The following is a 14202-nucleotide window of genomic DNA, read 5'->3' as shown; positions in this document are numbered from 1 at the left end:
GGTCTGGTAATTAGAACACAGAAATTATCTAGATTCTAAGTCTTTAAATACAGATTTCCCCTGTGGTTTTGAACAACTTGGTTAAGACCAAAACTATAACCTCAGCCAAAGTTGAATATAATTGTGGATGCTTATTAAGACACTCAAAAGTAGAAAGGTGCTTTGAAAAATTCAGTCTTTTTCTTCAGTTTTCCATCTTAAATTGTGGCTAATGAGACCAGTCCTTTCTCTGAATCACTTGGATAATATGGAGTAAAAACGGGAATTAAAGTGCAAAGTATTTGTTATTATTGTGCTTACAAACTTTTTTATATTTACAAGTTATCTTTTCGTACCTCATCTTAAACTAGAGGCATGGTGAAGAGATTTCAAGCAATTTTGCAGAGCTTGATATGCTTTGTACTAATTTCTTTGCTGCCTTTTTAAAATCTGAAATTCTTAAGACAGAAAAAGAGTTTAATTTGAAGCGATAGGGGCATGGGAAGTGGAACACAGATGTTACTATGAGGTTTTTTAATGTTTTACTAATGTAAATAGCAGTGAAGAGGGTAAATATTAAAATCCAGATTATACATATTAGTGGAATGCAGAGGAGACAAAAATGCTTATATATATAAAAAGAATATAGTTTTTCATATATTTAGGTATTTCTGAATTAGGAATTTTTTTTGTTGTCTAGGAGATATCCAGGTAGGAATGATGGACAAGAAAGGACAACTGGAAGTAGAAATAATCCGAGCCCGTGGCCTTGTTGTAAAACCAGGTTCAAAGACACTGCCAGGTAAGGAAGAAAAAATCTTAGTGACAAGAATAGAGTTCTACCAAAAATAATCCAATAAGCACCTAACTTCTGAGGATTTACCCTTCAACATAGGTAAATGCTTAGCAAATTCATATAGGAGTAGATTACAGTATTGTAGAGCAAAATACATAATGTATTGAAATGGTATACAAAATATCAACCAATGCCATGGGGGAGGGGGGGAATCAGACTAATGTCCGGGCTACCAGAAGGCACAAAAGTATTTTAGTTATAACAAACACATCCTTGGTTATGGGGTTAGAAAGTAAGGTATAGACTGAAGATGTGATATAGGAATCTTAGGGATGAAGAGGGAATCAACAAGAGGTATGGAGCAGGTACCTACTCTAAAAGTAGACCACTATTTGATACTTACTCCTTATTTTATAATCTGGTGTCCTATAACACTATGTGGAAAGGACAATATAATGGTATTTTTAGCAAGCTCTTCTGCCAAAATAGAAATTGTGTCAGTCTTCACTGATTTTCACCTTGTAGATAATTTAAAATTATTAACAATTTGGAGCATTGATCCAAATCTCACCAAAGTCAATGCAAGTAATTCATTTATTTAACAGGCTTATTTTGCATACTGTACAGTATAAAGATGCTATATATAGGGATATCTGATTTTTCCAGGTCAAAATCTGAATTACTTTGTGACAAAAGAGACATATAAAAGGAAGTAAAGAAAAAATTAGACCAGGGAGAAAAGTAAAGAAAATGCATGGATGCTTTGCATGTGAATAAATGTTAATACTGCTTGTGGAGATTCTTTTATATAAGTTATATATGTAGTAAAAGGCAGGTTTTATCATATGGTGATGCAACAGTGCATCTATATGCAAAAAATCTGGACTTCCTTACTTACTGTTGTCCATTTTCTTTCTTCTAAGCACCATATGTAAAGGTGTATCTATTAGAAAATGGAGTCTGCATAGCCAAAAAGAAAACAAAGGTAGCAAGAAAAACGCTGGAACCACTTTATCAGCAACTTCTATCATTTGAAGAAAGTCCCCAGGGAAAAGTTTTGCAGGTAATTTGCATCAATATTCTTCTGAATCTGAAAACATCATCTGTACAGTTTTCACTGAATGGGTTCCAAACTCCTTACTTCATTGGGCAATTTCTGCTATTTCAAGTACTGGTTGAGCAGATAAATACTACAGTAATAACTGTTGATGCAAGTAGACAATGCTGTGCATAAGTTAGCTGTAGATTATTTTGCTTCTACAATATGCATGGGCTCCTCCTCTCACCGGGCTTCCTTTAGTGTCATGGAGAACTACTCTGTTACTGCCCAGGTCATTTCTGTCACTGCATCGTGGTTAGTGTACACAGAACTGAGCTATGTCAGCAGTTATACATTTCATTCCTTACTACAATTAAATAGACAGAGATATTTGATGAATGAGATTGAAGCTGTCATCATTTGTGCTGAATTTTTTCTATTTTCTTGTGTTTCCTTTGCTAACAGATAATTGTTTGGGGAGACTATGGACGTATGGATCACAAATCCTTTATGGGAGTGGCACAGATACTTTTAGATGAACTGGACCTGTCCAACATGGTGATTGGGTGGTTCAAACTCTTCCCTCCTTCTTCCCTAGTAGACCCAACTTTAGCTCCTCTCACTAGAAGAGCTTCCCAATCATCTCTTGAAAGTTCAACAGGACCTTCGTATGCTCGCTCATAGCAGCTGTGAAACTGTTGTCATAGCAACCAGCGTTACAAAAAAAAAATAATTACAGGTCGCAAACCCTGGTAACACTGCATGCTTAATGTTGTGTCTTCTGAGCCTGTTTCTAGGGCTGCAACGCGATCCTGTGTTCTCAAGGAAGTTGCACACATTGTGCCCTACAGAAGGCCCTCAGGTGAAGGACTGAAGTCATGAAGAACTGATAGGTTTGGAGTTCAGGGACACTCAGTTTTGGTCCAATCTGAAGCCATGGACTAAACTAAAAGAATCAATCTGTTTCATGCAACAAAAGTCCTTTTCAATGGCATATCTGTTTTGTTGCTCCCATTTCTTTATTTATCTGCCCTCCCCTCCTAAAGCTTGGTTATGCCACAGAAATGGAGTTACCCCCCCATGAAGCCATGTTACAAGTCAGTGGATTAGCAGACATTGGAAGAAAAGAAGAATGCAAGGATGCTGGAAAAGTCATTTGAAACAGTTGCTCGAGATCTGAAAACTCCTGATGCTGAAAAGGTTCAAGACTTAAAGTGGCAGGCTTCATACCTCCAGCTATAAATACAGTGAATCCCCAGATATGATGGACTTTCTGAAAAATAAAGTTCTGTGAATAATACTGTACTGTATGAAATTAAAGAAACTTTTTTGCATGGACACAGATTTAGCTGAACACTTAAATTATTTTCTTGGGGCTGCAACTTGCAAAAAAAAAAAAAGAATAAATCAGCCATTTTCAACAATTTATATTATTTTTAAAAATAAATTTCACTAGTGCATGGTTTTAAAGGGAAGAGAATGCAACAGGGTGATACAAAGACACACCACGTTTATCATTCTTTAAATCAGTCATGGTCTGTATTTTTGCAGACATATATTAAAAATACAAAAAATAATTTCTAGCAGATATTTAAAATTCTGTTTATGTGACAAGAAATAAGTGTAATATATTAAATTTATTTAAATGTAAAAGGTACAAGCCTTGTAAAGTTCAACATAATGTGCAAATTGTACACTTCTTTTACCTCCTCCTTTCTCTCTCTCTTCTCCCTCTCCTCTCCTTCCTTTTGCTCTTTTCCCCCTCTACCTCCCAGGATGACCATCATATTCTAAAATGGCTACCTTTTGACTTATTACTCTCTTATGCCCCGTATTTGGTTCAGGGTTGCAGATTGTTCTGCATTTCTGAATTATTTGAGAAAAATATTGTTTAAGAACTTTTTTTCAAGCATGTTGAAAAGGATTTTGCAACATGGCTTGGGAGTACATTAATGTAATTCAGCATGTATTTGATAAAGAAGATATTTGAACTTTTTGCAATTTATTGTACAGTGCATGGTAACTTATTTTCATTTTTTCTCACCTTCAAATTGAATTCTACAGCAAAATACTGGAATCACGTGGCCATTGTAAGATGTCTTCAATAAATTTGTTTTCAGCACCAGCATCTTTCATTCAAAGGTTGAACTATCATTTCTTGGAAAGTTTTTGGAAAGAGGAAAAATTAAGTACCTGGTTGATTTTTAGGAAATAAATCGAAACACTTTTATTTGCACTAAACCAAATTAATTGCTACCTTTTTGAGATTACAAAAGCAACAAAGGTTACTAATTCGTACAGTTCTTCTGCTGTAAAGTTCAATTTTCATAAACTACATTTGTGTTGCAAAAGACATAATTAGGTAGTATCAGTCTGGAAAATATCGGTCTTTGGTTCATAAAATAGCCTTAAAGAAAGCTTATCAGTACCACTCTGACAGCTGTTTCACACCATTAGCAGAACCCTCACTGCAGTCAATGGATCTTCAAACCCTGTTTTTTTGTAGCAGACAGTAACTACCGTTGGGTGGTGCTACAAGTTCAAGCTTCTCATTAAATTACATTATTTAAAGGGAATGTAACTGGCTAACATTTAATAACAAGATATCCTTTTTTTCTGGGTCTTTGTATGCCTTTAATACCTATTTTAAGGTTTAATATTGAAACCTTGCAATAATTTTTGAAATATACATTACATTTACCTTTAAGGCCACACTGAATTACTCTGATTTTATTTTAAAATCTGTTGAAGTTTCCCATTAATAAATTGTACATGCCTCATAAGAGGGCATGTAATAACAGGATCACTTAAAATGCCTTTTACTTTGTGCAATATCACATAAATCAAGATTGTGTCTTGTCTTCAGAGTTTATATAATGGATTATTGTTAAGTTGATGGACAGACTGGTAAAATTGTATTTATTAAAATAATTTAGACACCTGTCTACCAGCAGCAAATAAATACTACTAACATGCATTCTACAATATCCCCTAGGATATTAAACAAAAATACATAACCATTTTCCTGATGCCGTGGGATGTGCTCACACATTCTTGTATGCATAGTCCTATAAAAATTATTTCCAATTTTAAAATCAAGGACATGACGCATGGAAGGTTTGTACATACTTGTCATTATGCAGTATTTATTTAAAAAAAAATTAATGTATTTTTTTTAATTTTCACACGTCTGCAACTCTACTTATGGTTTAGTCATGTAAATAGCACTATTCCAGTGATCACTGCTGTCTTGTACATAGTACATTTTAAAAAGGTAAAAGGAATTACAGTTGGGGGCAAGAAAAAAAAAAAGGGCAGATTAGGCCTGTAATGAACACCAACTAATGTAAATCAAACTCATTCTGGTGATGGTATTTAACACTTTAAATAAAACATTTTCTTTACAGAACGTGTGTGCAGCGCTTTGTTGCTTTTCTCCGAGATGGCCAGCAGCATCCTTCAGTGGAGTTTGTGGCAAACAGCACGTGCTGCTGAAGAGCAAGCAAGCTTTTCTTCTCGTTTTTATGATACAAAATGAAATGCTGTTTTTAAGATAATACGTTCACTGCCAGAGGTTTTTGGACCGTGCGTGCATCCAGGCTGGGGGAACGGTGGGAGGCTGGGTCTACCCATGACCCAGCCCAGCACCGGGCGCTGTGCTCCAGCCACAGCCCTGCTGTCACTTGCCCGGGGCTCCAGGGCTGTCGCTGGCTCTGAGCTGCCCAGCCTGGCTGCCAGGACACGCTGGCACTGCCACGCCAGCGTATGCTGCACATGCTGGGGCAGTGAAGTGCTACCGCCAGCTGCTGTGGAGTGCCCGTGCCATCTGGTTAGACTTCAGCATCTACAGCGGGGTGGCCATGCTCGAGGTGGCTGTTGGGGATGGCTGTGGATCAAGGTCCCGTCCTGTTCCTGGGTGTGTTGGGAGGGCACTGCCTGGGCTCTCCAGAGCCATGCTAGTCATGTTCCCTGCCCAGGTCCGGCTCCTGCTGCGGCTTAATTCCCTGGGAAAGCTGTAGGGTTTTAGCAGCTGTACTACAATATTCAACAGTTTGGACTGTAAAAAGAGTAAGCTTGTAACCTTCCACCCTATCCCTAGATACTGCCTAATATTATCTGGTTGGGGTTTTTTTGTTGGTTTTTTTTGTTTTGTTTTTTTTAATGATCAGGGCACATAAGAGTTCAGAGTACTCCTCTGGCAGCAGCTGCTGGGGCTCGTGCAGCCCCTGCGGCAGGGAGCAGGCAGTGGTCCCACACCTCTGCATCTGGGTGAGGGCATGGGTTTGGAGATGCGTATGAAGGTGGTGGAAGGGGAGGCTTTTCTCTCTACCTGTCTCCTCGGAGACAGCATGAGTGCAGGCAGTGGTGACTGGGCAAAACACGAGCGCTGCCACTAAGTTGGGTACCCATGCCTTGGAAATTTGCTGAAGACCGAGAGGCTGGCTGGCAGTTTGCACAACAAAATGTGTGTATTTGATTCCAGGTATGAGGTGCAAGAGTACTCTTATGAGATAAAAACGCTAAGACAGCAAGGAGGTGTATTTTGCACAGAGTGCCAGTGGGAACTGTGAGGAAGGAAACTGTTGTGCTGCATCTGAAAGCAGGGTGCTGGGGGAACAGACCCAAACTGCCGATGTGTTAAAGCACAAACATCTTCTCTTCTGCTAACGCTGACATTGCTGTTGCAAGGGTGACAGGGCAGGCAGGTACTTGAGTTGGAGCTGGGCTGTGAGGGCCGATGAGGCTGCCCCGTGCCCTGGCATGCATCACCCCCAGCCCTGGGGTGGGGTGGGCAGCAGGGCAGCAAACCCACTGCCTCCCACAGCTGAACAGGCCAGAGCTTGGTTGCCTTTGGCACTCTTTAGAAATAAACGCAATTACACTCAGCAAATACTTGAGAAGACACCCTGATACAGCTGTACAGGTCAAAATAAGCCCAAACATACTACTTTTCTAAAGGGTCCTTTTCTTCTTTGACACAGTTTCTCAAGGTTGTTTGCTGCTTCCAGTCACCAGCACCTTCTTGCCCACCTCCACTTAATTTCAAGCAAAACAAAGCTGTAGATCATTTTAATCTTAACAGTGCCGCTTTACTCATGACTGCTAAACATTGACTCATGGTTGATTTATGCTGTTATTCTGGGAAGTGTTTGCGCCAATAAAAAACACGGTAAAGCACTATGTCGCCCTAATTGTGGGTCTTTTCTGCTTCCATGCCTTTACTGCAGGTCTTCAAGGCTCAAGCAGTGAGATGTTCTTGCCATGAGCATGAGGCCAGCACGTGCTAGCCAGCGTACAATTGCATTCTTGTAGCCTCCCACTACTATCAAATAGCTGTTCACAACTGTATAACTAATTAAAATATACTAATTAAAATGTACGTGTTTCTATATAGAAGGTTAAAGACCAATGCTTTAATACAACATAAATTTTAACAAAGCATTAGATTTCACAGTGTCCTAACAAAGTTAGGTAATGCTGGGGGAGAGGAAGTCTAGAGCAGTTGCTATTTGTTTCCTTAGGTCATACCTCTGTGTAATTGTCACCTCCCTGTCACCCAAGCAGCAAAAAGCAGACACCACAGCTCTAGGTCTCATGACAATCTTCAGACTGTGACTAACCTCTCTGTCCCTTCCTTGGTAAGTATTTATGGTGAGCCTTTACCAGGTGCAAGCAGCTATGTCAGAAAGAAGATGCACATTTTCCCAGGCAAGAATGACCCACCTTTAGGACAGGTTAATGGGAGCTAGCTTTAGTTGGCAAAAACTAAAGCTGTATGCTACTAATACCAAAGATAAGCTAACTTCTGGAATTATTGGGTTAATACCTGCCTATTTTAGATGTCTTGTTTAGGACAGGATGAATCCTCTGGGGAGATCAGATTCTCTCCCTCTCCCCCCATTGACCACAGAGGCTGAAAGTGATGGCTGACTTGGGCTGAATGTCTAACTCCACAGCAGCCGAGCTTAGGAGAAGCAGACCCAATCTCCGCAGCCAGGAACAAGAACAAAGACTCCATGGTCCTTCATTAGCAAGTTCTATCTGAACTGCCTGTATAATTATCAGGTCTGAGAGAAGCAGGCAGTCGATGAGTGATGAGGAAGGAAATGGCTGGGAATTAATTTCCCAGATCTGACACACTGCCCTGTCAGGTGTCCTCAGTGCAGCCCCAGGGAGAAAGAGAAGTAGCTGTACTAATTAAACCAGAGGGCATTAATACCCAAAAATATATCTGATGTGAGGTCACACAGAAAGAAAAGAGCATCCTAGATCTGCAGAAAGTGTGCAACACAGGAGCGAGGAAAAGTTTGTCATAAACGCCTGTCTTCTGTGACCGTTCCTGCAACCAAGAACAGTTTATTAAGTGCCATCCAGAATGTATGTATTGCTGAACTGGTGTTAGCATCAGGAGGGAATGGGTGAGTGGTACTGGATGCCATTAGCTTTATGGACGTGGAGGTTTAGAATACTTCAACAAGATGGGAGAGGGTTTGGCACTGGTAGACCATTTTGAGGCCAAGACTTACAAGCAGCAGCTAAGGACACTTGGCTTGTTCAGCTTGGAGAAGTCTGAGGGGTGACCTCATCGTGATCTACAGCTTCCTCAAGGGGGGCAGTGGAGGGGGAGGTGCTGATCTCCTCTCTCTGGGTGACCAGTGATAAAACATGAGGAAATGGAATGAAGCTGCATCAGGGGAAGTTCAGGTTGGACATTAGGAAGAAGTTCTTCACTGAGAGAGTGGTGGGTCACTGAAATAGGCTCTGCAGGGAAGTGGTCATGGCACCAAGTCTGCCAGAGTTCAAGGAGCGTCTGGACAATGCTCTTAGTGATATGGTTTAGTTTTAGGTAGTCCTGCGAGGAGGAGGGAGCTGGACTCGATGCTCCTTATGAGTCCCTTCCAACTTGAGATATTCTATGATTCTATTACTCTAGGATTTCTCTGGACCGCTCTTAGCAGGGCTAATGTAAGAGTTGTTAGTCAAAGTCCTTCTGTCTAGCTGCAGTTTTGGTAAGGGAACGATCAGTGTTTTAAAGACAATATTCATATTAAGATGACACCACTCACTGAAATGAAAACAGAACAAAATACCAATACTTACTAGACTAAAATTCAACCAACAGGTCCTGCTATGCAAACAATGCATCTGAAACATGAAGAATAGACCGGTACTACACTTGCCGGTGCATGTCAGCCTAGTTTGAACACTAATAGCAGCCAAAATTATTATCTTTCTGATGAGAATAAAAAGCAGAGTTGGAGAAAACAGAGACATGAAGTAGTAATGTGAAATTATCGAAGTAACAATGGGCAGATACCATATGGATCTCTCATGTTGTTTCTGGTTAATTAGCACTTTAGCTGCAGCATTCCTGAACAGTGGCAGACAGCTCCCTGAAGATCAGTAAGTCATATCAGGCACCCTCCCCCAGAGACCAGCACACTCAGAGTGCTGCTGCATGGGAAGGAACTCAGTTAAGAAGCTTGGGGACTTTTCAAATGCCTTCTTACTGTCTACAACACACTGGAAACGACACAAAGATCTTTCTTATTTAAGAGTTTCTCAGCCCATATTCTGATTCCATACCAACCTCCAAGCTGTGATTTTCTGTTTTGGAGTCTGAAGACCTGCTGGAGTCTGAAGCAAGACCCACTTTACTCTCAGATCTGCTAACTTGGACTTTCAGAAGCCTGAGATACCACCTGCCACATGCCTGAGGTGTCAGTGCACATATTTACACAGCTGCACAAATGAACAAATGAGTCCTGTCCTTTACTGTGTTTCCACTGTAAAAGCCCAACTGCCTAGAAGCCAGTAGCTCTGGTTCTCAAGGAACGGCCCTGGGGTAATATGGCACTTCACCAACAGATAACTTTATTTCTCACTGGCGAAGTTACAAGTTGGAGGAAAGAGTTTTTTACGTATATATATCTCCTTATGTACTCTGGCCATTGAAACAAAGTGAGAGCTAAGAAGAGTAGAACTCAGTGAGCCAAGAAGTTCTGGCATCACATGGAGGGAACCAGGCCACCAAATCATCTAAAAAACCAACTGCATCTCTAATCTGTCCCCTAAACACATGAGCCAGGTACTAGGCAAGGAAACATTGAGTGGAGACACAGAGGTGACGTGTTCCTGACAGCACCTTAAAGAACCCCAAACCAAAAAAATCTGTTGGCACAGGTCCCAACTCTGAAAAGTTCAGTAAGATGAAAAGGGGGTGAAAAAAAAAGAATCTCCTTTGCAGATTTCTTTGAACTACATAAATTTCTCACCCAGGATTTTTTGTTTTCAATTCGTATGCTGAGCTATCAGTAAAGATCACAGTGTCTGTACAGATGGGCTAGTTTTCTTTAGTTACACACTTGGGTAACTGAGAATTTATTTTTATATAGTAATTGTTTTCTTTACCTGCTTAGGCACAGTTTTTACTGCCTTGTTTTCTTTAAGAATGATCCATAAACTGAGAGCAGGACCGAGCTGCCTCCCCATGACCTTTCCACATCTAATATGTGTCTGGTTTATACTTAAAATGTGAGCAGATGCCTTAGGCAACAGATTCAGAATAATCTGGCATATAGTTTTCTCCCATCCTTCCTCAGCAGCTTTGCTTTCTTAACCAGTGATGATTAACAAACTTAATTGTGACAGCTGGGTGTCAATGCAGTTCAGCAAGCTGCACTTACAGCCCGAGATGGATACTCAGGCTGTCTTCAGACATCTAATTTAAGTGAAACTCAGAGGGCCAAAATTAAGAGTCTATTTAATTGTACTCAATGGAAGGAGACAGGAGAGCCTTCAGGGTAATTCTAATTTAGGATCCTCTGGAAAGCCATTTTGAGCACCTTTCACAATCGGTTGCATAGGAGGCCTAAGACAGTTCGGCTTCCAAGGCAGGCCATGCAAATAGCTCCCAAAATGGCAATGCCACCCTCTGGATAAGACATAAAAGAATAACTGGTGCTTATTCCCTTCAGTACTTTTTGCTCCTGGAAAACATCTGGGAAAGTCTTTCTCCTGAGACGTGAATGGCAATGAACTGGAATGTTGTGAAGGCAAAAATGTTGGGAAAGAAAAAAATGTACCCACTGAAGCTTCTCCACCCTCTTGTACAAACCTCAGTACTTTGGACTAACACCTTGGCCTTGGCGACCACAACGTGAAGATTGGTCATATTTTTGCTCTCAGACAGCTGATTAAGTTTCACTTGCAGACAAGCAACATGCCACCTGGCTGCTGGAGCCCTGCGACTGCAACATCCTGGTGTCCTGGCCTTGCCTCAGCTGCTGGATCTTGCTCCAGTAGTCACAACTGCATTGCCCCATAAAACACACCAGCTCCAGTTCACAGGCATGTGGACCCAGTAGCAGACAGCTTGCTTTGCATCCATACAGCTGAACTCTAGTCCTTCATCCCTTCCCTTCCCTTCCCTTCCCTTCCCTTCCCTTCCCTTCCCTTCCCTTCCCTTCCCTTCCCTTCCCTTCCCTTCCCTTCCCTTCCCTTCCCTTCCCTTCCCTTCCCTTCCCTTCCCTTCCCTTCCCTTCCCTTCCCTTCCCTTCCCTTCCCTTCCCTTCCCTTCCCTTCCCTTCCCTTCCCTTCCCTTCCCTTCCCTTCCCTTCCCTTCCCTTCCCTTCCCTTCCCTTCCCTTCCCTTCCCTTCCCTTCCCTTCCCTTCCCTTCCCTTCCCTTCCCTTCCCTTCCCTTCCCTTCCCTTCCCTTCCCTTCCCTTCCCTTCCCTTCCCTTCCCTTCCCTTCCCTTCCCTTCCCTTCCCTTCCCTTCCCTTCCCTTCCCCAGATCAGTTTGCCTCTCCCAAACTGCTGGGAACAAGGAAGGGCTGGCCTGTGCTACCCCCAGAGCGTTTCCTGGGAGAGCACTGTCTGCCACGGGTTAAAACCATAGCGAGGGCCATGCCGGCGATGGCACAGTATGCACGGTACAAGCCAGGGTTTTAGGGTATGGCTTGTCCTTGCTTACAAATGCAGCCTGGACACCTTTGCATGCAGGGATACAGACCCAGATGTGAATTCAAGCAGATAAGCAAAGGATAGATCACTCTTTTCCAAACTGGGAACACGGCACCTTTCCTGCCAGATTTGAAGCCTGTTCCTTTACTCCATGTGGTCTTAAATAAATGCAGATTTGTTAAGAGAGAAAGGCTGAATTCAACAAGAACTTCAGGAATGAAAAGCTGTTCTAAGATAGGCTCCTAGGCAGTGTGAGCAAAATCAAAGTTTTCAGCCCCAAGTGTACAAGGGCCAATTCTCCCTTGTCCCAGGAAGGCCAAGCTCCATGGAGTTAAAAGGAACATCTGGGTGGTGTTGAAGAGCCACAGTGTGCTGCTGCCACTGCAGGAGAGATGGAGGTGTGGGAGCTGGAGGGGGTACAGGAAAGGGCAACCCTGGCCCCCATCAGCAGAAAGGGTGAGAGCCAGCTGGCTTGCTGAGGAACTGCTTCAGGAAAAGTAAGCAACAGGATTCATTTTCCACCTTCCCAGAAGTCTGCTGTTCTGGCCAAATATTTACCTTGCTCAAGTTTATCCTACTTCTATATATGTGCAAAAAGAGAACAGACTTATGGCCAATTAATCACAATTAACAAGGATAACATGAATTAACCAAGCAAAGTAATTAAAACCTGAGCAAAGGGGGAAAAACCCAACCTACTAAGCAATTTAATTCATTCTTCTCCATCCCTTGCCTGCAACTAGGGTGTCATCTTGTCTAGTTCTGCACCTGTGATATTGTCTTATAATTGTTTCAACAGGTAAAAGAAACAAACCAGCATGCAGATGTTTTTTCCGACAAAGAGCCATCATTGACCTTGATAACACGACTGCTTCTAACTGATTTTTTGGAAGGGATGCAGTTACTTGAGTTTCAGGTCTGAAGCTGATCTCCAAACACCACAGAGAAGGATAAGCTCTTTTGTTGGGGTAGGTTATCCTGCTCCTATTTACCAAGGAATGTCATGTACTTTCATTTGAAGCACTTAGCAGGTGTACTTGTCAAACTGAGGTGAAGGGAGAGGCTGGGATCAAGGATGGTGACTCCCATGGTCTTCAAGGCTAACCTTAATCTTGCTGCTGATCTGCAGTCTTTAAGGATGCCAAATAATAGTGAAATGAGATGGCATAAAGATCACACTTATGAGTCTCCAATTGGCACTTTTTCCTTTCTCAAGTTCCCTTACACTCAAATGTGATTTGGGGTTTTATTTTACTATCCTATTATTTACCGAGCACATGTGCCTAGGTCATAACTGTTAATACAGCCTGAGTTGGTCAAGACAAATTCTTCTCTGAAAAAAAAAAAAAAAAAGAAAAAAAGAAGTGTTGCCTTGCGTGGAGGCCAAGAAGAAAAAGGCAAATTGGAAGGAAACAGCTCACAATTCATGAAGAAAAGGAAAGTTAAGGAGTAAGTGCCTGCCTTGCAAAGCTCCACAATGGGCCATTGTCAAATGAGGCCAAATCCCATACATCATCTCCCCTGGAAGTGAACAACAATGAATTTGTTTTAAGAAGAACTATTACCCAAAGCTCTGCAGGGGGAGAAGAAGTTGAAATAAGCTGTGATGCAGTTGTCTCCCACTGAGACTTTGCTGGAACTTTCTTTTGTTGGGAGAGGAGCTCAAGTCAACCTCAGAGGAATCACTTACTGGGAATGTGAAACCACACAGATCCCGTGAGATCTTCAAGGATGATGCTCACAGCTGAGTTAGATGGTGATCAGCATGTAGCCAGGGCGGGGTTTTTTAGAAATGTTTAGACGCCTCACTAAAAATGAAAATGCAGGTACCAAAAGCCACTAGTGAAACAGTGGTGAGGAGGAGCTGGAAGAACTCCTGGGCTCTGGAGTGATATGGAGTGGCCATGAGCTGTGGGACAAGGCCTGCTCTGTAATTATTGCTCCAGTCAGCACTGGATTGTGTTACACCCAGCGAACCCTTTCAGTGTCTGAGAAGTGCCCTCTCCCAAGTCCTCCACTCCCCCAGAAGACTGGGACTCCCCAGGACAGGTAAATAAACTACCCATTGGTATCTGCATAAAAGAGACACATTATCTCCCGTTGATGAGTGTTCCCGTGAGAAGGGGCTGTTCCAGCTTTTGCATCTCAAGGCACTGGACAGATTTTGTGGCTGTTCATCCCAGTTAGAGATTGGGCTCTCCTCCAACCCTGGCACCAGGCTCTATTCCCTGCTGCATGGGTTGTGTAAATGCCTACCTGGGGTTATGCATGCTCCATGGGTTACAACGTTAACTTTACTACCTCCCCTAGCTCCTTGTGCTGTGTTTTACAGTGCCCTCACCTAGGTACTAAATCTCCCTTGGTACTAAAGCTTGAGGGTGCTCTGCTGTGTGGCAGGTCTCTAGGGATAGGACTCATCTCAA

The 14202-nt window shown here is 42.2% G+C and overlaps 1 protein-coding gene across 47 annotated transcripts in view; it reads left to right on the top strand.

Moving 5' to 3' along the window:
• RIMS2 (regulating synaptic membrane exocytosis 2) overlaps positions 1-11247 on the top strand; it is a 511335-nt gene extending 500088 nt beyond the window's left edge. For all 47 annotated transcript variants that reach the window (XM_080377968.1, XM_080377979.1, XM_080377978.1 and 44 more), the window contains 3 exons: positions 680-781; positions 1699-1838; positions 2280-11247. In XM_080377968.1, coding sequence (XP_080234094.1) covers positions 680-781; positions 1699-1838; positions 2280-2498 — 461 coding nt within the window. In that variant the 3' untranslated portion in view covers positions 2499-11247. The remainder of the gene's footprint in view (positions 1-679; positions 782-1698; positions 1839-2279) is intronic.
• Positions 11248-14202: the final 2955 nt, after the last annotated feature.

This window comes from Falco punctatus, assembly GCF_963210335.1.
Source record: "Falco punctatus genome assembly, chromosome: 3".
NCBI classification, from domain to species: Eukaryota; Metazoa; Chordata; class Aves; order Falconiformes; family Falconidae; genus Falco; species Falco punctatus.
Note: the sequence above shows the minus strand (reverse complement) of the source record. Positions and strands in the feature narration are given on the sequence as shown.